Genomic DNA, 24,252 nt, shown 5'->3' on the forward strand with positions numbered 1-24,252 from the left:
ATTCTTTCAAAGAACTAAACCCACTTCCCTACTTTCTCGTAAAAACTATTTGGTTAATTTAAATGTGGGTATGATTTACAAAAAAAAAAAAAAGCCCTCTTTTTTTCTGCTTGCTGATATTGAGTCATAGAGCCGAGAAGATTGCTAATTTTGAAGTGTGCTCGGTAGGGCTTTCTACTGATGATGTTGCTATTGATTCAAACAGTCACAAGTCTTTAGGATCATTTTTAGAGCAATGGCAAGAGCAGGGCTGAAATGAAAATCAGTCTGAGATAATGAACACTCCTGCTCAGAGATCATTATGGGCTGAGCTGTGCTGGGAAGGCACTGAGCCTGGGGGGCTAACACTTGCCTCAGTGGAATTAGCACTCAGTAATCAGGCAGTCACCTCGATCCAAGGCTTTCAACTCTCATGGAATATCTGTCAGAGTTTGTCAGTTCAGCAAATAACAAGTGTTTGGTTTGTTTCTTTTTTGTTTTCCCCCGGAACACGGACTTGTAAAACAGCTTAATTAAAGATGGCACTTTTTCCTGTTGTTCAGTTTGGAGGCAAAGACTACTGGGTAGTTGGTGAGAGGCTTAGGAGAGCAGCTTGCTTTCTCCTGAAGTGGGAGGCTAACTTCCATGCGTCTGTGGTAGGGGTTGGCAAACTATGACCTTGGGCCAAATCTAACTGGCTGCTAATTTTCATATGGCCCGTGGGCTGAGGAAAGGTTTTATATTTTTGAATTATTAAAAATGTAAGTCAAAAGGGTAAAAAAATGACATGAAAATTATATAAATTCAAACTGCATGCTTTTTTAGTGTTTTTAAATTGTTTTATGGAACCTAGATAAAGTTGTGTTGAAACCTTCATTTGTGTATATATTGTTGGTTTTCATGCTACAACAGCAGAGCTGAGTACAGTCATCCCTCAGTATCTGTACGAGATTGGTTCCAGAACCCCCTCAGATACCAAAATCCACAGATGCTCAATTCCTTTATATCAAATGCATAGTATTTGCATATAGCCTATGCACATCTTCCTGTGTTCTTCAAATCATCTCTAGGTTACTTATAATACCTAATACAGTGTAAATGCTATGTAAATACTGTTAAACTGTATTGTTCAAGGAATAATAATGAAAAAAAGAATATGTTCAGGTCAGTTGCAACTATACATTTTTTTCCCAAATATTTTTGATTCAAGGTGGGTTGAATCCATGGATTTGGAAACCTCAGATATGGAGGGCCGACTATACTTGTGACAGGTACCAAATGGCTCACAAAGCCCAGAATATTTACTATTTGCCTCTTTACAGGTAGTTTGCTGACACCTGACGTATAAGAATGGGGGACATTGCTTCCCACCACCCCCAGCCCTCTCACTGGATGGTCCATGTGTACAAAGGATACCCCTTATCAAATGCAAAGATGTTGGTCTAAACCCTGCTTGATAGGATGATTGAGTAAATTCAAGGAAGTGGTAATGAGGGGTGGGTGCAGTGGCTCACTCCTGTAATCCCATTACTTTGGAGGCTGAGGTGGAAAGATCACCTGAGATTAGGAGTTTGAGACCAGCCTGGCCAGCATGGCAAAGCCCTGTCTCTGCTAAAAATACAAAAATTAGCCGGGCATGATGGTGGATGCCTGTAATCCCAGCTACTCGGGAGGCAGAGGCAGGAGAATCACTTGAACGTGGGAGGCGGAGGTTGCAGTGAGCTGAGATTGCACCACTGTACTCTAGCCTGGCGACAGAGCAGCAAGACTCCGGCTCAAAAAACAAACAAACAAACAATAACAAAAGAAAGTGGTAATGAAAAGAGATTTCACTGAAATCACATTTTTGGTATCTAGATGAATTTGGGCCTTGGCTAGGCTTACAGCATTTGATCAAATGTATGATATATGTTTAGTATTTTTTAAGGCAGGCTACCAACTAGCTGGTTGCTTTACTCCACTGAAGCAACTCATTCTACACTGGGATTTAACCATTCCAATCTTCTCCTCCAACTTCTCCATGTCATCTGAATCACCTGAGAGTTGTAGCCTATTTTCAAGCTCAGGAAGGCAGAATCTGGTTGTCCACTTGGCAAGACAGGCAATGAACTGGGCTGTGGCCAAACCAGTCAGCAGTTCCTCCTGGACAGGAGCCTGTATCTGCCTGGCTGCCAACATCTGAGTGAGAGGTCACAGGGTGTCTAGGCCTTCAGGGGTTTTGGTTCCTGGATGCCAGCATACAGAGGGTGGAAAATGCCAGACTGATTAATGACACCTTTTCCTTGGGATCAGAATATCTGCGGGAGGGCAAGCCACATTGCCCTGCTCACCTGGATACCTCCCAAAGCTTCTGTTACTGGGATATAACCACCCCCGTCTTGTTCTCACCCATGGTGAGGAAGAGGGTGTTGCGAAGATGACCAATGCCTGCTGACCCAGCGGATTCATTCAAGTGCCTGATCTTTGCAGCTGACATGCAGAGAATGACCTCACATAGCCCGAGTTGAGGGAAATGGCTCTGATTTGTTGTCACCACTGTTTCTCTGCAAATGAGTCCACTAACCAAATGCTTCCTCAAATTATTCATCTTTGCTGCCCTAGCCATGGGCCACTTTTACCTGCTACCCCCCTACCAAAAAACCCCAAAACATATAAAGATTTTACCTAACAGCTCTCTCAACTATGAATAAGGCAGCCACCCAGAGAGCATGAGGAGCACCTTCCTTACCCAACCAGACCAAAAAGACTGAGCAAAGAGAAAAGCGTTCTCACAAACACTAGACTTAAATATTGAAAATCAAAATCTAATTCAAAAGGAATGGGTTTTAAGCATATGAAGTGTTCTTTTTGCTGCCACAATTTTGGGAGAATTCAGTAGCTCCTAAATGCCCAACTAAAGAATCTTTTTTTTTTTATTTAAATGGGATCGTGAAAACTAATCAGTCCTACAGACTTTCCTCTTGTGGATGTACAGACACAGCCTAATAGAAAAGGGCTATTTGGTTGGGAGAATTCCCAGGAGAAATATCTATTTCCATCCAATGAATACAAAACCCCAGCTTCTGGTATTTTTCCCTAAGAAGGGGAAAACAAGAGCACTGGTTAAGTTTGTGACCACATCCTTCCTCTCCTGTGACTTCTCCTCTTTCCCTTCATTTGCCTCTTGTGTGATTTCTAGGCCTGTTTATTTCCCCTCTGCAAATATAAAGTCCTCTGTTGGGGAGGAGCTTATCTTATTCAGCTTTTCTTTTTCTCACAGCCGTTGGTAGAATGCTTAGCACATAGTAGGTTTGCAGCAGTGTCTGTTAGGTGCATACCTATGACCCCTAAGTAGAATCCTGGACCAGGAGTGGAACTGGGGAGTCTGGGCTTGTCTATACATTTTAACGACTCTGAACAAGACATAGAATCACCAAGCCTCAGTTTACTCATCACAAAAATGTGTCTAACAACAGATGTCTCAGTTACTTCACAGGATTTGTTGTGAGGTCCAAAGGAAGGAACAGATGCAGAAAACACTTTAGGAGGTGGGAAAAGCTGCACAAGGTCATTCTCACGAATCAGAAAGTTGAAAAGGCCTGCTATGGGTCCTCCCTGGGTGGAGGTCAGACTAGAGGACATTGGCAGTAGTCCCCTTCTTAAGCTGTTTTGATGACACAATGAAAAAGGCTGATATTCTGAACTATTTTTTTGTTAACATAAATGCCACTTAACTAGGGACCAGCTCCGTGCCTGTGCCAAACCAATTGGTGTGAGCTTTGGGAGGAGTGAAGGATGGGGACAGATCGTACACAATGAGGACAAAGAGGAACCTGAGACATTCGAAACAAACATGTTCTCAGAGCTTCGTGGAAATTCTGTCATGGCCCTAATTCTTGCCTGCTATTCTCTTGGCCACAAAAGATCGCAGACCAGTTACTATAGAAACAATTCTCTTCACAGGTTGTGCATGTTAGGATGGAGATGGAAAAGATTTCCTTATCAAAAAAAGAAAGAAATTAGGTTTTCAGATATATTTGCCCTCTATCTAAGTGTTCCTCCTTTTATGAGCAGAAGAAAGAAGAAGCTGCAATGATTGCAAATATGCTTCTAATTCCTTGCAGTTAAATTTCAAACTTTCATTGTAGACTCGGTGGAGCTCATGCATTTCTAATACATCCGGAAAGCACGTATTTTCTCAAGAGGGAAAATAGTGTAAAATAGGAGATAAGGGACCATGAGGCTGAGTGAGGAGAGCCTTGCCAACCTCAGGGTCCCCTCTGTCCTGGGAGAGCCCAGCCACCCCCACCGCACCCACCATGAAGCCTGTGTGTGATCTCGTTAGCATTTCCTTCTGCTTCCTGGCTCTAGGCTTCTTGTGGCTATCGCCTGGGGCAGTGCCTGTGTGGAATGCCTCCTGGGCCCTGCGGTTCTGTGTGGCGAGCGCCCCTGGCAGGGCAGCTGCATGGTTGCAGCAGGTGCCCAGGCAGGCAGGCTCAGATAGCTCTGATGGGGGATCAGGCCCTGTTTGTGGCCAAGGACCTATTCTTGGTTTAGGACTTTTCTTCTAAGCTTCTGTGGCCTCAGAAAGAAGCAAAGGGAAAGGCTCTCCAAGCTGGGGAACTAGATAGATAGACAGAGAGAGAGAGAATGTGTGTACCTTTCCCTGTGAACTTAGTTCTGCCTCAACAAGGACTTTCCTTTAAACTGTTAAGCACTAAGACCTTAGGTGTGTGAAGCTCCAACCACCCTCCCTGTGTGAAGCAACCTGGAGTCAGCATAGGAGGACCTGCTGGTCTGTGTGGAGGAGACGCACAGTGAGTTGGAACCCCAGGGCCTTGGGGACTCTGAGCCTGGGGAGGTGAGTGACACAAAGGTGGACCTTCTTCCCTGCAGGAAAAAGCAAAGGCAGACTCCGCAGACAGGTAGACAGGATGCTGGGGAGCTTAGGGCAGAAGTGGGGGCTACAGGACAAAGTCTACCCTGAAGTCCCCACTGATGGCCATGCTGGGCTTCTTGGAACTTCCCCATGGATGAGACACAGGGAGTCCCCAAGGCTTAAAGGGTGGGCTCCAGGAAGCTGGAGAAGGCCTTCCCAGACGTGTCACAGACATCAGAGGTGAGGTATGATAGACGTAGGCATACATTGGGTTAGGGTTTACAAAAGGGACATGTGGGCCAGGCAGCAGACCTCTGGGCACTAGTAGGGGAGGGTGGAGTCGTCCCACTCCAGCTGGGCTTGCCTGGCTCCATTCTGCCCATGTCTGCCTCTGCCCGTCCCTTCCTCCTCCTCCTCCTCCTCTTCGCTGTCATCAGAGCCACTGCTGGAGCTCATGTCTTCCTCTGCTTCTTCCTCCTCTTCTCCCTCAGTCTCATCTTCCCCGTGCCCTGGTCCTTCATGCTTCTGGATATCAAGAGAGAAAGGAAGTGCTCGTCAGGGGCTGAACAGAGGCCACTTTGGAGCTTATGTTTCTCCATCCATTAAGGAAACATTTAGGGCCCCTTGGAATTTCTTCTCTTAGTGCCAAACTCTTCAGCCTGGACACAGACTTCCTGGAAGGGAAGTCTTCTGATAAAAAGGAAGCTAGAAGGTTCAAGGCAAAAGCCTGAAATAGCAGCAAATTCCAAGACATGAACTCAGGGTAGACTGTTGGGTATAAATGATGGGCTGGACATTGAAGCCAATCCTGTCCATCATTTACCGAACCTTTCAGGCCAAGGCTTGTTTTCAGGCATTTCCGGAGCCTATTTAAATGGAGCTGTCCAAGCCTTAGTGTTTGCTTCTCAGTGAGAGGATGGCATTTGATCTTGTGTCTCTTTTCCAAGTGCGCATGCAATGTCCCTGGGAGCAGAAGGCATTTTAAGCAAAGACTCAGTTATGCTTCCCCTCAAAAATATTCCTTTGGAAAGGACAAATTTATTGGTCCTCACTTTCCATGCTTGCTGCTCACCCTCTGCCTGTGTCCTCAGGCTGTACCCCTTCCTTTCCAGTCCAATTCCCCCTCACTCCAGCTTTTGGATAATTCCAGCAAAATTTTATTTCTGGATTTATGTTCTGTGTTGATGAACCAGGTCATAAAAGTTGTTTCTCCTTGCTTGGCTACCCACCCCCTCCCCTGACACTTCTTGGGAATTGTCTTTTACCTCCTACCTTCTACCCAAATCCTACCCACTCTTCAAGGCCTCCCCCAGGCCAACCTCCTCCAAGGAATCTTCCCTAATTGTTGCAGTCCTGAAGGCTTTTCCTCCTCAAGCTCATTGACTTTTGACATCACAAGGTTGGCCCTTGTTAGGCACACTCTTGCCTTGTCCTCAGACCACTCCAGGTATAGTGGTCTTGTTTTCTAGACTCCAGTCTCAACTCTTTGAAGGTGGAAATTCTGGAGTCTGTATAGCACTGAGCTCAGCACTTTACCTACAGCACATGCTTGGTGAAACTGAGCCACATCAGCACACTGCCTTTGAAATTGGAGTGTGAGGCCAGCTGAGGTGGAAACTGGGACCAGGCTGGAATAATCATCTTCCCCTACCTTTTCTAAGCCTGTGTCTATCATCACCCAGAACCCATGGGCAAAGGGCATGATGTCATGGATAGATTCTGGGGGCTGTTGGCTAATTGGAAAGATATGGACTTTAGAATCAGACATCCTTAAATTTGACTATTGGCTGTGTTAATTTGAGTATGTTACTTTTTTTCTTAGTTGGTTTTCACCTTGGTAAATGAAGATGATAACTCCTATTTTATAGGATTTTGGAAGATTCAATAAGGTGGTATATATAGAGCACTCTATACAGTATCTGGCATAATGGAGGCTCAATAAATGGCAGGCATTGCTGCTATATTTTTCTTTTAATCTGTTCCAAGCCTTTGAGTGAACTTTTCAGGCAGTATGGAGCAAAGCCATCTAATTTGCACTGTTAGTTAATCAAAACTTCAGTACTGAGTCCCTAAGGGTTAGTTAGCTCTGAGCTAAATACTGTGGGGGAAACGAGGCATAGCCACCTCGTGGTGTTTGCTTGCCTTAACAAAATTTCTGGTTCTGTTTGTGGGGTAAGAGCAATGAATACATTTTAAATCAGAGAATGTAGTTGGTGGGAAGGTATGGTCTGTTCAGGTTGAGAGGGCTAGAGGAGCTCAGAGGCAGGAAGAACCAGTGGAGCTGGACTAGATGGGGCAGGGCTTCCAGAAGGCGGGGGTATGGGGCGGCTTTAGGCATAGGAAGGGTTGAGCTGGGTGGAGGGAGAAGTGCCCCACCCAGAACTCCCAGCCCTGCATGGGGATCACCTCCATGGGGTTGACTGTGATAGTCAGCGCAGAATCATCCCAGTCCATCTCAGATTCCTTGGCAGCCTCAGTTTCCTGGATGAAGTGCTGGTGGGCGATCCGGACCCGGTACACACCCATGGCCACGACAAACACAAGCATGCACACGGAGATGATGATGACCACCGTGGCAATGCTTGGGACCACTGGAACAAGGAAGAAACTCCCATGACATGGCGAACAAAGGCCTAGCTCATTCTTGTGAGGGAGCATGAATGAAACATCCATGCATAGGATAAAGTCTGCCCTACCACTTTCCAGCTGTAGAACTCTAGAGCAGCACCTTACCCTGTCTGGGCTTCATTTTCATCACCTCTATAATGGACATAATAATTCCTATCCTATGAGTAATAGTTAGGTGTAAATTAAATTAATCTGTAAGTTTCCACATAGGCACAGTATAGGTGTTCATTAAATGCAAATTCTCTTTTATTCCTGGCTTTACCCCTCAAATTATAAAGAAATTTCCACAGAGCCAAGCACTGTAGAGTTTAGTAGAAACAGATACAAGTGCCCACCAGATGGTAACACAATATGGCAAATGCTCAAACAGAAATGTAGGCAGAGGACTTTGCAATATGGTGCATACGTGTGTGTGTGTGTGTGTGTGTGTGTGTGTGTGTGTGTGTGTGTGTGTGTGTTAAGGGCTCATGGAAAGCTTCATACCGGACATAGTTTTGAGTTGGGCCTGAAATTTTGTCCCAGCCCTTTGTAGTGACCTCTGCTATTATGTGTGTTGTGTAACTTCTTGTTTACGTATTGAATGCCTATTGAGGGTGTGAGTGTCTCAGAACCAGGGCACATTTTCTCCATTGCTGGGTTCCCTCCCTCAGTTCTGGGCACCTATGTTTGCTGCAACATAACTGTCTGTTGAGTAGATAGTCTTGAGTCACAATGACCACCTGTGTCCTGAGGGTCCCTCCTCTTGGGCACCCTACCTGAACTGCGCCGGATGCTACTCCGGGACTCAGGATGATGGACAGACTGGAGGAAGGGAGGCTGCACAATCAGGTGGTTGACATGCTCCTTATCTGAGACTCTGTCTTCATGGAGGACGCTGACCTGGGAAGAGTGGGGAGAGGTGCTATTGACCCAGGAGTGGCAGGTGAGCCAGTTACAGCAGTTCTGAATGAATGATGAGGGAATGGGTGAGCCTTGGCTTCCCTAACAATGGCAGGACCCACTCACCTCCAAGTTGAACTCATTGCTAGTGTAGCGCCCATTGAGTTCTGAGCACTTAATCCGGAAACGCCGGGCCTCAAGGGAAGCCGGACGCCAGTTGCGGTAGCGGATGTGATGTAGCACCTGCTCATAACGGCTCATGGAGCCCACACCTGTGCCAAGAGACCACACCTGTCATCAGAAGGCAGAAAAGGAGGAGGAAGAGAAGACAGGAGACAGGCTGGGGCTTGTGGTACGAGACCTCGCGGGTCTTGTAAATTTGTTGAGGGTAAGAGCTCAAGATATGTTGGGCAGACAATGTGCAGAAACTCTAAGGGGCCAAAATTACACCGATGCACAAGCTTTCCATACAGACTGCCTCAATCTTCCAGATGTTGCTGTGACAGTTGCTGAGATCAAACATTGTAAGAGAAGGCATCCACCCAGCTTCTACAGAAGAATTCCCCAGGAGTGGGAATGTGGGACTGGTCCCCAAGATGCTTGAGTAACTTGCCAGAGGAGGGTCTAGAAATCCATGCTTGAGGCCAAGGATCTCCAACTGGTCCCTGGGGCTTCACAGTGCTCCTTCACAGGTGCAGTCTCGCTCATGTCTCCCTGGACAAGGACATTCTAAGAGGACACCCTTGGGGCAAAGGGGGTTGAGTGTGGCCTTACCGTAGATGGAGTAGCCTGCAGTAGAATTAGTGGCGTCCAGGTGTCGTTGGTGGAGCTCACTGTGGTTGAGCTCTAAGCACTCCTGCCTTGGGTCCAAGTCCCCTCCAATTACCAAAATATCACAGAAATCTAAGTTATGAAGCATTTCCTCTAAGACTTCTGATTTGGGGGCTGTAGGAAGACAGACACGGGAAACGCAGGCATGAAGGACAGCTCAGAAAACAGTCCTTGCTAATCATCTTCCTCCTCTGTTATTGCACTCCAGGTTAAGGCTGGGTCAGGAGCAGTGTCTGTGTGATCCCAAATACCACATCGACTGCTCAGATGTCCAGGCGGCCCTGAGGTTGCGTAGCATGAATTAGTGGGAAGAGCATGAATACTGTAGCCAAAAGATGTGATTTGAATACCAGCTCTGCCACTGAGAAGCTGCATAGTGTTAGAGGAACTACCTACCACTCAGTTTCCTCATCTGTAAGGAAGGCAAGGGTCTTGAGATGATTGAAAACAGTGTCCAATGCACATTGTAGGTGCTCAATAAGCAATAGCTCTCATTTGGGGAGAGAGAAGTGGCCTTCCACCATGCTCTCATAGCTTTCTCCATGTGGTCCTAATGTGTCTGTCTCCCCAACCACCTGAGATTCTGAAGGGCAGGAGCACTATCTTTTTATGATTGAATCCTTAGTGTCTAACCCAGGAACGAGCATGGAGTAGTTATTACTAAACCTTGCTCAAATGGAGCTGAATCGTTAATTAATAATCAAGTCAATATGATATAACCAATAATCAATATTTGATAAATTAATATAATTAATGTGCTCCCCTTGGAGCACATTAGCATGTTGGTCAGTCAAGTTGTCCTTGTCTAATTGTATGACTCCAAATTTCCCAAAGAAATGTGTGAGTGTTTGAATGCCGGGCAGAGTTTGGCAGTCCTAAATTAAAATCCCATCTTAAGAAGGTGATTGGTATTTATGAAGTATGTGCCATGTGCCAGGCATGTGGAAATATAATCCTAATAGACGTTAAAGGGAGTACTATTACTATCCCCATCTCACTGATCATAGGCTAGTTGTCTTCAAGTGGTTTTGATCTTGCACTCCTTTACTGAAAAACTTGTGAAGAGAGATAATTTAAATAAGTATATTTATTTATTTATAAAGTGGACTAAATATACTTTGTGTGTTATAAAACATTAAAATAGAAATTAAAAAAATTCACTAAAGATGGATTATTTTAAATAATTATCTTTTAAGTTTTTAAATGATACCAAAAATATTTTTGCTCTCACTAGGTATATATTATATATTATTATACATAATTTCTTGATCTTAATTTTTAAATACTTGTCAATCACAATGGTTTCACATATAATCAGCAAAATCTAAAAGCACAATAACATACGCTTAAGATAGGGTCTATAATTAGCAATGCTGTATGTGCATCTTTATTTCAAATGGCCTTCTCACAGTTTCCAGGCTTTTTGCTGGCTTTTTGTCAGGTCTGGTCATATTGCCCTTGTTCCTACCTCCCACTGTGGCTGACTGAGAGCTCCCTGAGGTAGGGAGTGTGTCACGGCTGCCATTTTCTCATGGCTCTCTCACCATGGGTATTATCTTCCACCTGCAGTTTCCTGGATTCCCACTGTGTAGAAGGGAGTGTGCTGGGTTCAGGGACCCAGAGGCAAATCGGCCATGGATGAGCCCTCGGGGTCTCCTGGTCTGGTTTAATAAACAGGAAACCACCACCAAGGGCTAAAAAATGTGTGCTGAGGGAAGCACCAGCAGTTGGGAGTGTCAGAATGGTGGTGGTGGGAGAGCCTTCTTGGGGAGGTGCTGAAGGCAGAGTTATTTGCCAGGAATGAAGGGATAGGGAAGGAAAGGGACCTTCCAGCCGGAGAGCAAAGCGGAGGTGTGAACTAACAGACCATGAGGGAGGGGTGTGTGTGTGTGTGTGTGCATGTTGGGGGAACCTCCTGTCTTTGGTATTGACAGCATAAAGAGTGTCAGTGGGGGCAGCAGATGATGCTGAAGCCAGTCACTGAGGCCTGGTGGCAAATGTCATTATCCTACTTGTTTAAGATATCCATAATAATGACCATTCCAACAACAATAGGAGTAAAAATTTAAAGGCACTAATAATAGCCCTTGGACACTTGACTATGTGCTCTGCCTGTACCTCTCATAAACAGAAGATGAAATGTGAACCCAGATAATTGCTCTTCCCTGCATTGCCTGTTTGCTGGTGTCAGATGTAGCAAATCCAGACACTTGGGTCATGGCCCTCAACCACTGAAGTCAGAGGCTCTTCTTTATTTCTGTCTGATTTTAGCCACAAATGAGAACAGGGGAAGAGGGACGATCACACAACCTAATGCACGTTGGTCTGTGACTAGGGAACTGCCCTGCCTGGACAGGTGGTAAAACACCATCTATTTTTTATGAGCTAAGAAGGGCTGTCTCTTGAGTACCCCGTTCACTAGGGACCAGGGTGGTTTAAGTCAATAGGTAGTTAAAATCTTAGAACAGCAGCTCTTCGGGGACTCAGGACCAGAGGCACCAGCACATCATTAGCAGTGGCTTTTGGAGGGGGAGGAGAGAGTTGAAAATATTCTCTTGGAAGAGGCAGCAAAGGACACTTCTTAAATTTATATTTCCCCCATCCCTCAGAGTAACAAAAGGGAAGTTGTCTTCCCTCCCTCCCTTGCTCCTTTCCTGGTTTCCTTCCTTCTCTTCTCCTCCCCTCCTGCAGCATATATTATAGCTTTCAGTGTAACTGTTTCCCTTTGGTGGATAATTCAAATTACTCCTCTTTCACTGAAAAACCTTTCCAATAATGAAGTTGTTGGAAATAACAACTGAAAAGTTTTCTGAGTGCTTACAGTAATATTACTGAATGAGACCTAACTTTTATGGTGTATATATAAGGATGCAGCTATATTTTTTCTTTATATGTCTTTAGCTTTTCTTCTGATTATCAGAATAATATATGCCCACTATAGAACATTTTTGCAATTGCAGAAATGGAAGGGAAGCAGAAACAAATTGGCTCTCACTATGCTTCTCAAAGAATAACCGTTAGCATAGAATAACCCTGTTAGCATAGGGTGTGTGTCCTTCTTGGCATTTTTCTATTTTTTTTTTTTTCTTAAATGGTTGAGATCATTCTATCTGTAAGTACTATGTAACTTTGTGTCTTGCATTTTTTTCACTTAACCATTTAGCACAAATGCATTCCCTCCAACCTCATATCCCTCATTGCTAAACCATTCATTCCCCTCATATTCTTTTCGTTTGTTTATAGCTCTTTGCCTGTTTTGCTGTAATACATTATGCTGCCATGTATACATTTATGCCATGTATACATTACATGAACAATGCTGTTGTTCTGAAGTATGTTTTCATGGCTATGAAAAAATTAAGGTCCACCCTCCCCACAAACTCAAATGCACCTGTACCTGTGGTTTTCACATCCCCGGGGGCCTCAGTTTTGGCGAAGGTGCTCACAATCTTGATATCGGGAAAGAGGGTCACTCCCCTGGCACTTTCAAACTGAGCAGCAGGTCTCCAGAAGTGGTCTGTGCCCCGGAGGGTGATCCGGGGCTCGATGGCCTGCAGGACCATCACATAGGCGTCTACCTCGGGGATACTGATGCATACGTCTTCCCCAAAGCACCTGGGAAAACAGCCTCGGTCATGGCACTGATGAGCAAGCAATTAAACCATCTGTCATACAGCCAGGAATAAGGGGTTGCCACCTCCAGTTCTTAACCAGGCATCCTGACTGCCTAAAAGTCTCTGAGGATGTCAACAGACATTCAAATTTAAAGACACATTATAATCAAAACCACTAGTGATCTAGGGACTTGAAAAATTGGCTCCTGAGAGAAATGGGAATTTTCTATATGCGCAACACATAACCATGAAACCTTTCATTATCCTTTAACAAAGTAATCAATGGCAACATTAATTAGATAGCAACAGCTTGTTATGCTTTAGTATTTCGTAAGCAAATTGTTGTCTACCTGGTCGGTTACAGCCATCTTACTAATTGAGAACCCAGGGCTAAACTCTCCTGCGTCAGCTTATATGATATGACTCTATGTGGATATCACACACGTGTGCCTTTTCTAGGTGTAAGAGCAAAGTGCTATCATATTCACCCTCCTTTCTCCTGATACACTGCCACACAATTATCTGGGAGGCAGAAATGGTGTGGCCACAAGAGTGAGGTCTGAGACAGACAAGGATCCATGGCCTGGTTCTGACACTTCTGGGCTGGGTAAATGTGTACAAGGCACTCAACTCCTGTGAACCTCAGTTTCTTCATCTATACAATGGGGATAACAATAATTTTGTCCTACAGTAAAGGATTAAATGCAGACATATATAGAAAAGAAGCTGACCAGAGCTTGCATCATGGTTTGAGCTCAGTAAACAGTGGTTGATTTGAACCTCTTGTCAGACCTCATGGGGGCATTATGTCATTAGCCCTCTCCCCTGGTCATCTAGATGTAGGTTAAAATGGGGGACCCCAGAGCCAGGCAGATGCTCTGGGGGTGGTGTTCAGCTGGTGACAGCCATCACCTTCCATGCCTTGGGACAGTTCCCGAGGAAAGGATAGTCTGGATGGATTCCATGCTGAGCTACTCTATGCTCTTCTGTGGGTGGGTGAAATGTGGGAGCTGTGGTGTCCTCCTCCTCTTCCCAGTTTTCTCCTGCTTGTGCCAGGCCAGCCCCACAGCACTCCTCACCTTTCTTCAGTTTGCAGAAGGCTGGTCTCGGCAGGACATAGGCCAGTTTGTTCTCTCATCTTCACTCTAATGTGGCACTGACCTGGAGGTACCTGCTTCCTACCCCTAAGCCTGTAATGGTGGAGCACTCCTCCATTGTTCCAGAACTATTGAATGTAACCACCATCTACAGGCTTTTTTCTGGCACCTGTCTCAGGCTCCATCAATGTGGCAGTCAGCAGACCCATCCTTCCCATCCTTGTTCCTCTCTTTCTGAGTCCTTCTCCCAACTCTAGGTGCCGCATGACTGCACCTCCACCTTCCAGGAATTTTCCTGGGATCCCCCTCCTAGCAGCCCTCCAAGGTAGCCACTGTGGCTGAGAAGTGATTTGATAGGCCAGTGAGTGAGTTATCCAAAGGCTTCAGTAATCCTCTAATTTAACTCTGATCTCTGGAAACAAGAACCATGCCTTCTGTTTTTCTGGCATACCTATGGGATTTAGGAACTCTACATAGCTGGGTTGGTTAACTTAATTCAATTTAATAAACATTTGTCAAGCACTTCCTATGTACCAGGCACTGTGCCCTTAAATCAGAACACTTCAAACCCATACCCAGATCACTTCAAATTCCCAGCTCTCTGAGAATTTATAGAAAGCAGTAAGGCATTAGGTAAGAAACAGGGTAAAATAGAGAAAGGTGGATTCAAGGTGGTAAAACAACAGAACATCTTGCTTAAGAAGAAAACAAGAACACAGATCCATTGAGGCATCCTCATAGGAATAGCAGAAGTTGAGGACAGCTGAAGAAAGGCAAATCCTGTTTTGCAAGGGAACATTCCCAAGGGACCAACCCTGCTGCCTCAGTTGGCCCCAGGCTGATCAGTGTCCACTCACTGGACTTTGGAGGAGACTTTGAGGCGCCGCACACCCGCTGTCGGGAACTGCCTGGAGTTGATGTAGGAGACTTTCTGGAGAGCACGGTTAATGTTCCCAATGTCATCACCTTCCATCACCAGGATGGACTGCGAGGGGTTGAAGTGATACTGGAAGACAAAAGTGAGCATCATGGAAGAGAATGGTCAGGATGTACATGGTTTTATGGGAGCACTTCCTGTCCATACAGGGCACCAAAGGTCACCATAAACACCTCTAAAGCATCTGCCAGTGACCCATTTGTGTGTATAAATGGTAGTGTTTAAACTCTCAAGCAGTTCCTCCTACTCTCTGGTGGGCTTTGAGGCCCTCTCCTATGAAGTCTCTCCAGGAACTGTGCCTGGTATTATCGGTCTGAGCCACAGGATTGAATATTGAAAACCCAGCCACAGTGCTCTCACAGCCCAGCCCTTGGCGAACAGTGGCCCATGCTCTGTGCTACCGGGTGGTGTGGACCATTCAGAACTTGCGTGTTGACTCCTTTTACTCTCTTTGTCTTTGGCCTTGAACTGCTCCCCAAATTCATCTTGCACTCCATTTTCTGACCCACGCCCTATCTTCCTAGCTTCCAAACTTCAAGCTCATTTTTCAGTTAATGGTTTTCTTTCTCTCTCAGATCTAATTTTTTGTCTTGCTTTTCGAGGGCTACACACTGGTTTCCCATGAGTTGCACTCACCTGCTGCTTACACATCTGCCAGCAGCCCTGTTATCTATCCATTTCATCCCAAGTCCCTGGTATCCCACACTTGCCAAAGGCCATGTTGTGGCGATTCTCCCCACTGAGTCACGTGGGTACTCAAACTGGACATAGGCTCTTGCCCTCTCCATGTCCCCACGGCAGTTACTCTTCTTGGAATGAAGCAGGGAAAACTGCCTTTGTACTGCCCTGAATTACTGACTTTGACACACTTCTGAGCAAGAATTATTAGGAAATGCTATTGATAAAATATCAGAAACATATCTGTGAATTCAGATTATATATTGAATGCTCATGGCACAGGAAAGGGAGACATGGATCTTTTTTAAGTAGCTACCTAACTTAAAATTATTTACTCTTTTGAATAGTTAATATATTCGCATGATTCAAATATACACACGTGCTAGGTGAAAAGTAGCTATCTTATTCCTATCTCCCATCCACTCAGTTTCCACAGTTACATCCCACAAGTACTCATTATTATGTTAGTTTCTTAGTGGTAAATTGCATTATTGTTCACAATTAGTTGCTTCCCCTCCCGTGAGAGACTTATACATGTCTGCCCTATTGTTAATAAGCTTGATCATATGACTTATACCCTTCCCTGCAGGATATACATTTTTGCCCTGTTGCACTCAGCAGTGGTCATGTTACTTGCTTGGTCAGCTAAATGTGGGCAGAAATATTGTTTGATTCATACCCTATGGAAGATTTAATAACCAGTTCATGGTTTGCAACATCCCTTTCTCTCTGCCATGAAACTGGCAACATTCCATTAGGGGCTGGTCCATCAGCTTGCATCTCACAGTAAGGGAGGTATGGATCAGAGCTGCAGCCAATCTATAATGGACATGAAGCACGAGCAATAAATAAAATGTTGTTGTATAAGCCACTTAGATATTAAATAATTTGTTACTGTAGTATAACTTAGCTTATCCTGACAGTTATACTCATAAATATATAATCAGTGAATATAGATTTCCATTTTTCTTCTTTCTTATATCAAAACTATCTCATTACATAATGTATCACACTTTATTTTTTATTTGGCTCATATCTTGGAGCTTTTTCTGTATTAATACATGACAAGCTTCCTTATTCTTTTTCAGTAGCTGTATAAGTATTCCATTGTATAGATAAACTGTAATCTTTAAAACCAGTTTCCTAATATGGACATTTGGGTTATTTCTAAACTTTTACTGACAATGTTAGAATAAATAATCTTGTGCAAACACATCTGTAGGATACATCGCTACAAGTGAAATTGCTAGGTCGAAGAGTATATGCACTTTTAACTTGGATAAATGCTGCCAACTTCTCCATTGCTAGAGATTATATCAATGCATACTCCTTCCACCAGGGTATGAATGCAGCTTCTCTCAGTTCCTCAGCAACACAGTATGCCATCAGATGTCAGGACTTTTGCCAATCTGATAAATGATAAATGCCATCTTAGTGTAGTTTTAATGTGTATTTTTCTTAGTATGAGGAGCTGAGTATATCTTTTCATAGGTTTAAGGAAAAATGTATATTAACTTTTCCTTGATCTGACTTGAATGTCTTTATAAGGGTGTTCTGTTCTGTGTCTGGACTGAAACAGGAGTTGGATGTCTCATGAGCACTACTGGTGACACTGAACCACCTAAATCCCTTGCATGGTGTCCCCTAGCCAATAGGATTGATAGCTCAATCTTTGTCACCTTCAATCATCACGAGTGTTTCATTGTTACCTACTCATAAGGCCTCCCAGCTTCTCTCATTTTGGTTCCCACTGGGCTTTGATGCCTTTCTCCTATAGCACTTACAAAATGGTAACACCACTATATAGTACAGTGGACAGTAGCCCATGAGCACAGAGATTGTATCCTCTTACCTCTGAATGAGCCTCTTATCCCTGAATCCCAGAACTTAACCTTAGTGTTCTAAAAGACCCTGTAAGATGAATGAGTGAAGGGTCTCCAGCCTACATTGTACTCACTGTCATCTCCTGTCACTCCCCAAAGGGACTTCTTTCTTTTGTCTTTTTAGTGAAGCTCTGTGGGAGTCATTATCAGTACTCACCAAACGCTGTTCTCCTTTCCTTCCTGGGCATTGTGGAGGCTACACTTCTCAGCCACCTTGTGCCACAGGTGGCTAGAGTCACATGACTACCTCTGGCCAATGGGCAGGAGAGGAAGTGAGGTGTCACACTTCTGAGCTGAGGCAGTGAAAAACCCTGTAAGATGCTCGAGCCTCTTTTCTTCCTCCAGTTCAGTGGCTTGCAGCATTCTATGCAGAAACCCCACCCCACCTCCCTAGCTGAGTATAGGAGAAAACTAAACTTGTCATGTTAAGCCAGTGAGGCTTGAGGTTTGGGGATCATATGCTACTGTAACAGCTTAGCCTGTTTGGGAAAATTTAGCACTTCCCAGGCCTGATTCTCACTTCCCCAAGGTCATAAGGCATCTTTAAAAGAGCATGGACTTTGTGGACTGTAATATTCCAGTTCTAGTACAAAGTACCACTTTGGAGTATTTCCTTTCCCCTCTGAGACTTCATTTCCTCGTTTAAATAATGGTGAAATTAATATCTACCTGTGTGGGTCTTAAATGAAATAATATATATATATATATATAAAGTTTCTAGCACTTACAAGATATTAAATATATGATAGTTTGGATGATCATTCTTACTATTGTAATTATGCCAGCACTGAGTCTTTGTGCCCCAGCCTTCACTGCTCTTGTGTCCTTGTGACACAATTCTCTTCTGTCCTTCCAAGTCCTGAGGAGCGCTGTCTCTCTGAGCCGTGACATCTGGCCATGAGCACCACTCTCTGGTGCTAGATCCTGGAGCCCCCAGGCATATGCATGGTTGATGCCACAGTCAGTGTCTGAGTTGGCATCTCTCTGGCCTGGAAGGCCTCACCAGCTTAGAGTGCTTATCCCTGGAGCTGCCTCACGCTAGTGAGTCATGATTAGTTCTGAAGTATTCGCAAGTCATCAGTTTCAGATTTGAGAAGACTCAAGGTCCTTGTTCTACAAATACCATCTATGTTTTAAAAGGTTTTTCTGCCCCTCTTCTCCAGCCTCGTCCCCTGCGCCATCCTCCTGTAGCAGTCTTGTGCTGTCACTATCTGTGTATCCATCTGTCTGCATCCTCCAGCAGATTGTGAGCACCTCAAGGGCAGGGGCTACTGACTTCCTCAGCATCACTGCAGGGTCTAGCACATGAAAAGCGTGAGGTAGATGACAGGTCTGCAGTGGAGGCTGGTCTCTGAGCCTCACATGAGGGCTGCATAGGAAAATCAAGAGGTTCTTCTAGAGGGACGGATAAGCAGTATCCTGTGGCAGTCAGCAGAGGGCACAATCCCTCTGCAGCCACATGGAGAGAGACCAGGAGAGAGAGTGTGTTGGATCTCCAGTTAATACCTTGGTCTGTGCCACAGCATTGGGAGGTCTGCCACAGAGCATGAAGGTGGGCACTGGCCTAGCCAGCAGCATAGTTCTTGCAGGGTCAATAAAACCTCCAGAGCAGGTTTTGGGTGTTTGTTTTTTTTTTAAACTGTGGTATTCCCAGCTCTGTGAGTGGGTGTCTGATTAAACAGGGGACCTGTTTGTACTTGCATCTGTACCAGGGCAGGAGATGGTGGCATGCTAGGGGCCCCAGCAAAGGGTGACATTGCTCACTCGCCCTTGGGTATCTGTGCAGTGACTATAGCCCTTCGTTGAGCCAAGAAGGTGCTAGACAGCCCTTACAGAATGGTCTTCTTATTAGGGGCTTTTCTTAGAGGTTTGACTGGCATCTCTAGCACCCCAGCAGGCTGGACCATCAGGGAAGTCCCTGATCAAAGCTCTGGCCTGATCCTTGACAGCAGGCTGGCTATGACCTGACAGGAACCCTGCTGCTACCTCTGACACCTGCCTGCCCATAGTCCGTATTAAGTAAATAACAGAGTCAAAATTTGGACTCTGATTTTTCTGACTTACAGATTCAGCTGAACCATTTCTGTGAGTGGGGCCAGATGAAGATTTGCCACTTTAGAAGTTCTTCTGTCACAAAAGGGAACTGTGATTTGTTGAGAGTCTATTAGATTTGCTAGGATATATTATATATACACTAAAATATATAATATATATTTAAATATATAAAATATATAGTATATATAGATAAATGTATATTTAGATATATAATTAAATTCTTACAACATCACTACAAGATAAATAATATTTTATACACAAGAGATTTGGGCTTAAAGGATTAATGTGTCTTGCCCAAGGTAACCCAGGTAATAAATAATCAGTTGACAGAAAAAGACATAAACATTTAAACATGATTACTAGGTGGCCTCTGATGTGGCTTCTGCCTAACTCTCTGGCACCTTCAACCTTTTTCCTCCTGCAGTGATCTGAACCTAGGAGTGTCTAGTTCTGAAGTTCTTGCTCTTTCCCACTCTTACCACATGATGGAGATGACAAATTGGCAGGGGTTGTGCTATGTAAATCAGAACAGAGTATTACTCAGGAATGTAGTGATTCCACAGTATCTTGTATGGATACAATACAGCAGCCACTAAACCATTTTAGGACTCTGGACAGGCTGGAGAAATATTCATAAATAGGTATGATTCAGAAGACAGGTAAAGCAAGAAACATGGGCTGGTCCCTGTGAGCAGACAGAGAATTTCCTTAATCACAAAAGGGCCTCACTTCCCTCGACCAGCCAGAGAGGTGGGAGGAGGGCAGTAACTGGCAAATAAAATAATAGTCATTATTCAGAAATGACATGAGGGGTAAAGGGAGGCAGGAAAGGAAGGATATTTGTTTTAATGATTTGCAAGAATGTCTTCTAATCTGAGTTGCTGGTATGGAGGAAAGAGCATGAACTGATTTTGGACAAATCCCTGAGCCCCAGTCCCCTTAGTTTTGAAATGGGGTCATAGTATTTAATTTGTTGTGAGAAGTAGGGATAATGAACATAAAATAGTCCCCAGTGGGTGCTCTGTAAATTCGGCATCTTATTAACTTCTCAAACGGTGCTCTAGTTCTTACCAGCCACGCCCTAGGAATGGAAGAGGATCATTTGCAGTGACTTGGTTATAAACGGGGAGTATCTTGAAAAGTCAGATTAGCCTCCTCAGTCCCCACAGTTTTTTGTGCCACTTATTTTAGCACCTCTTCTTTTCATAGACTATGACGACTCTGTAGAAATTGCTATGGTTCTTAAATTTATAATTTTAAAAAGGCATGACTTTTGAGCCCAGCATCTTTGTGTTTTTGCTCTATGGTGCCCAGTACCCTGAAACTGTGCCTGCCTGGAACAGTTCAGAGCAGAGAAGATCTACGCAGATGCAAAGAGTAAATTTAGAATCAGAAAAAGAGAAGACATTAGGAGGATAGATTTTTGCATCACTGGGTTGACAAAACTCTAAGGAAGCAACACCAACAGTACGTCAAGACTGGCCTTTCCCATATGAGATGGTCTTTTGAGCTTGTGCCAATGACAAGTGATTAGCTATTGAGAGCAACTATGTGTATCTAATCCATGCTAAATGTTGTTCTGGAAAGTCAATCTTGCCTTGCCATGACTTTTGTACTCCTCCCATCTTCCCCAGTCTCCATCCTAAACCCCACATATGCTGAGATCATGCTCCCTTGCCTGAGCCTTCAGTGGCTCCCCATTGTTGACAGAAAAAAGAAACAAAAAAACCCATAAACACCTAAACATGGTTAATAGGTGGCCTCTGATGTGGCCTCTGCCTACCTCTCTGGCACCTTCCACCTTTTTCTTCTTTCAGTTTGGGACTCATAACACTGGCTTTGTTGAAGTTCTAGTGAATACCGTGCTATTCCTCAGCCCTCTCTTATCACTCACACTTTTGGATCTGCCTGGAATGACTTCCCTCTTTCCCATCCCCTCTCCACCCCTGCCTTTTTCCTAGCTGGTTCCTACCTATTCTTAAACATTCTACTCAGGCCTCATTTCCTCATCCAAGGAGCCTTCCCAGACTGCCATTCTCCAAGGTTCTGGATCTCCAGAGTGGGACTGAATCTATTCATCACTAACTCTGGGATCTTACGCAAGTTCCCACCTCTTTCAGTCTTTCGTTCCTCATGTACAAAATGGGAGTATTTACGGTACCTTTGTCATGAGAGTGTTTTGGGAATCAATACCCATAAAACGTTTAGAACAAATAGTGTCTGGCACTTGGGAGACCCTCAGTAAATGTTAGTGTTCATAATCATTGTAGTAGTCATCGACTGGATTACAAATGTCTGCTTGGGTCACAGAGTTCCTCAGGCCATTTCTTTTCACATCTCAGAACCCAGCCTATAACAGAATACTAGCATGTCCATGGAATGATTATGGAAGTGGCTGCAATTTAAAGAATATTCTCAGACCACCAGCTTTTCCAAGGGTACCCAGCACCAGAGTGTGACTAGCAGTAGGCTACTGATCTGGAAATTTCTGTTGGAGTGGTGACTCCCTGTCCGGGATAGGCAGGCCCAGGGCAGGGCAGAGCTGCCCATGGGCAGTGCTGGGTCAGGGATGTTAGGCCAGCTGAGAAACCTCTGCTTTTGTCACATTCTCTGGAGAAATGACCAAGGACAGAAATCCTCACAGCTGCTGGGGCTTCATGGGGCTGTCCTGTGCTCCAGGAGGCATGGGCTGGTCTGTTCCAACTTCCAGAGGAGGCCAAGGGACTGTCTTTTCACACTGGGGTCCACTATGATTGAGTGGGAGCTACAGTGATACTGGCTCTGCTCTTTATTCAGGACCTCGTGGGCCGGCACCAACATGTGCTTGCTCTGAAAGTCCAGGTGAGGTTAGAAAGTGACCCTGGCTGTCGGGGTGCTTGCTGAGGCCATAGTCAGTCACATCCCTCCCTGCCCCCATCAGGAGGAGCTTCTCTCAAATGAGAGAATGAGAGAAGCTTCAGTCAGAAGAAGCTTTGCTTCTCTGAGATCACTTGAATATTTCTACTTTGCATAAACAATACAAATCATGCAAAAAAATTGTTTTGTATAAACAATACAAATCATGAACTGTTCATGTTTTTTTTTTTTTTTTTCTTTTTTTTTTTTTTTTATGACAGAGTCTCGCTCTATTGCCCAGGCTCGAGTGCAGTGGTGCAATCTTGGCTCACTGTCACCTCCACCTCCTGGGATTACAGGTGCATGCCACCACGCCTGGCTAATTTTTGTATTTTTAGTACAGATGAGGTTTCACCATGTTGGTCAGGCTGGTCTCGAACTCCTGACTTTGTGATCCACCTGCCTCAGCCTCCCAGAGTGCTGGGACTACAGGTGTGACCCGTGAGCCACCACGCCGGCCCATGTTTCTTGGGCCTTGAAGCAACAATGTAAGACAGAATGACCTCCATACCTGCTTTCTAATTCTACCTCACCCAGGTTTTCACTTTCCTTTTTAATTTGTATTTTACAAGGTCCTAAGTTTTTGTTTACTTTTTATGCTTTTGAAATGCTTCCTTGCATCCTTCAGTTCCTTTAGCCAAATAAACAACAGAGCAGCCAACTAACGCACAAATGAAATACAACAACTTCGTCCAGGTGGATATTGAACATGTGCCTGCTTTTGTGTAGTGGACTGACTATACACAAGGGCTTGATCTAGGAGTTTCAGAAGATGGCAGCAGAAGTCCATTGTGGAAGTCATGGTTACAAATCTCTCCCCGGACCCCCCATCTCATGGCCGCACCTTTGCCATGGACTCATTTCTGTGTAACGTTCCAGCACGCGCTCCATTTCCCGGCGCGTGCTGGCACTGCGCACACTGGCCATCATGAATCACTGTCTTATTGGGGGTGATGCCAGCTCCTGCCTTACCTTTATTCCCTGGCCAAGGCTTTCCAAGGAATTAATATCCAGCCCTTCCTTGCAGGCCTGCAGGCAGGAGATCACCTTCTGGCTTTCCATTTTGCCAGGGCGGATAGTGAGACTGGCCAGGCTTCCATGAAAGAACTGAGCAAACCGCGGTTTGGTGACTTCCCCTCCTGAAAAAACAAACAGCGTCATTTGCCCTGTGGAGACTGGGCAGCAAATAGCACCTCAAGGCACCACTTGGCCATGCAGCTGAAGACACCTTGACTGTTCCCCGAACCTGAGCTTTTCCTTCTGAGTGATGAACACAGTAGCCAGAATCTCAGAAGTTATATGCTGCTAATACCCTGGCATTCCCTGGCAGCATCAGATTTAGGAATCCTGGCATTTCTGAATTTTAAAGGTTATTTTCAAGGGCACACTGTCTTAGGAGACTGGAGGGCTCTAGTGAGTGAAAATAGGGAGAAGGGAGCTGTCATTGATTAAACTCCAGGTCTGCCTTGTGCCAGTCTCTCTGCCAGGGACTTCATCTGAATAAGCCTGCAAGGATGTGGTGGCATTGTTTTCACCTGGCGGGTGCAGAGCCCTGAGACTCAAAAACGTTAAGGTACTTGCCCCAGGACATAGAGCTAAACACTGGAGCTGGAGCTCTAGTTCTGGTCTGAACTCAAAGCTGGCATTTGCTTCCCTACATTCCACTGAGAGCTTGGCATGCGACTGAGGAGTACTAGAAATGCTGCATTTATGAGCTCTGGCTTTCTCACAATGTGTTGATTTCACATGTGCTTAAATTCAAGGCCTTTGACATAAGAGGACTTCCCTGATTCCTGTGCTTCTGTCTTTGGCTTTCTTCTCATTGCCTGCTTTCTGTTTTCGGTCATACTCCCTCCTGGTTGTGCTGAGTCCTGTGGAAGCTCAGGTCCGCTTTTACCCATGGGCAAGTGTTCCAAGT

The 24,252-nt window shown here is 44.8% G+C and overlaps 1 protein-coding gene and 1 long non-coding RNA gene across 3 annotated transcripts in view; one reads left to right on the top strand and one right to left on the bottom strand.

Moving 5' to 3' along the window:
* The window catches only part of LOC103882325, a 146,615-nt gene that overhangs the window by 111,028 nt on the left and 11,335 nt on the right, over nucleotides 1-24,252 (top strand). Inside the window, exon 6 of one of the 2 annotated variants that reach the window (XR_001900073.3) lies at nucleotides 1,302-1,979. The exons of the other annotated variant lie outside the window; for it this stretch is intronic. This is a non-coding gene — a long non-coding RNA (uncharacterized LOC103882325). Of the gene's footprint in view, nucleotides 1-1,301; nucleotides 1,980-24,252 lie in introns of those variants that run through there. 2 annotated transcript variants of the gene reach the window in all.
* Nucleotides 4,224-24,252, bottom strand: part of CLSTN2 (calsyntenin 2) — a 172,157-nt gene continuing 152,128 nt past the window's right edge. Inside the window, exons 9-16 of the mRNA XM_031663722.1 lie at nucleotides 23,307-23,473; nucleotides 14,744-14,892; nucleotides 12,573-12,790; nucleotides 9,119-9,289; nucleotides 8,471-8,616; nucleotides 8,221-8,344; nucleotides 7,244-7,428; nucleotides 4,224-5,362 (exon numbers count right to left, since the gene is read on the bottom strand). Coding sequence (XP_031519582.1) covers nucleotides 5,159-5,362; nucleotides 7,244-7,428; nucleotides 8,221-8,344; nucleotides 8,471-8,616; nucleotides 9,119-9,289; nucleotides 12,573-12,790; nucleotides 14,744-14,892; nucleotides 23,307-23,473 — 1,364 coding nt within the window. The 3' untranslated portion in view covers nucleotides 4,224-5,158. The remainder of the gene's footprint in view (nucleotides 5,363-7,243; nucleotides 7,429-8,220; nucleotides 8,345-8,470; nucleotides 8,617-9,118; nucleotides 9,290-12,572; nucleotides 12,791-14,743; nucleotides 14,893-23,306; nucleotides 23,474-24,252) is intronic.

This window comes from Papio anubis, chromosome 2 (assembly GCF_008728515.1).
Source record: "Papio anubis isolate 15944 chromosome 2, Panubis1.0, whole genome shotgun sequence".
NCBI lineage: Eukaryota > Metazoa > Chordata > Mammalia > Primates > Cercopithecidae > Papio > Papio anubis.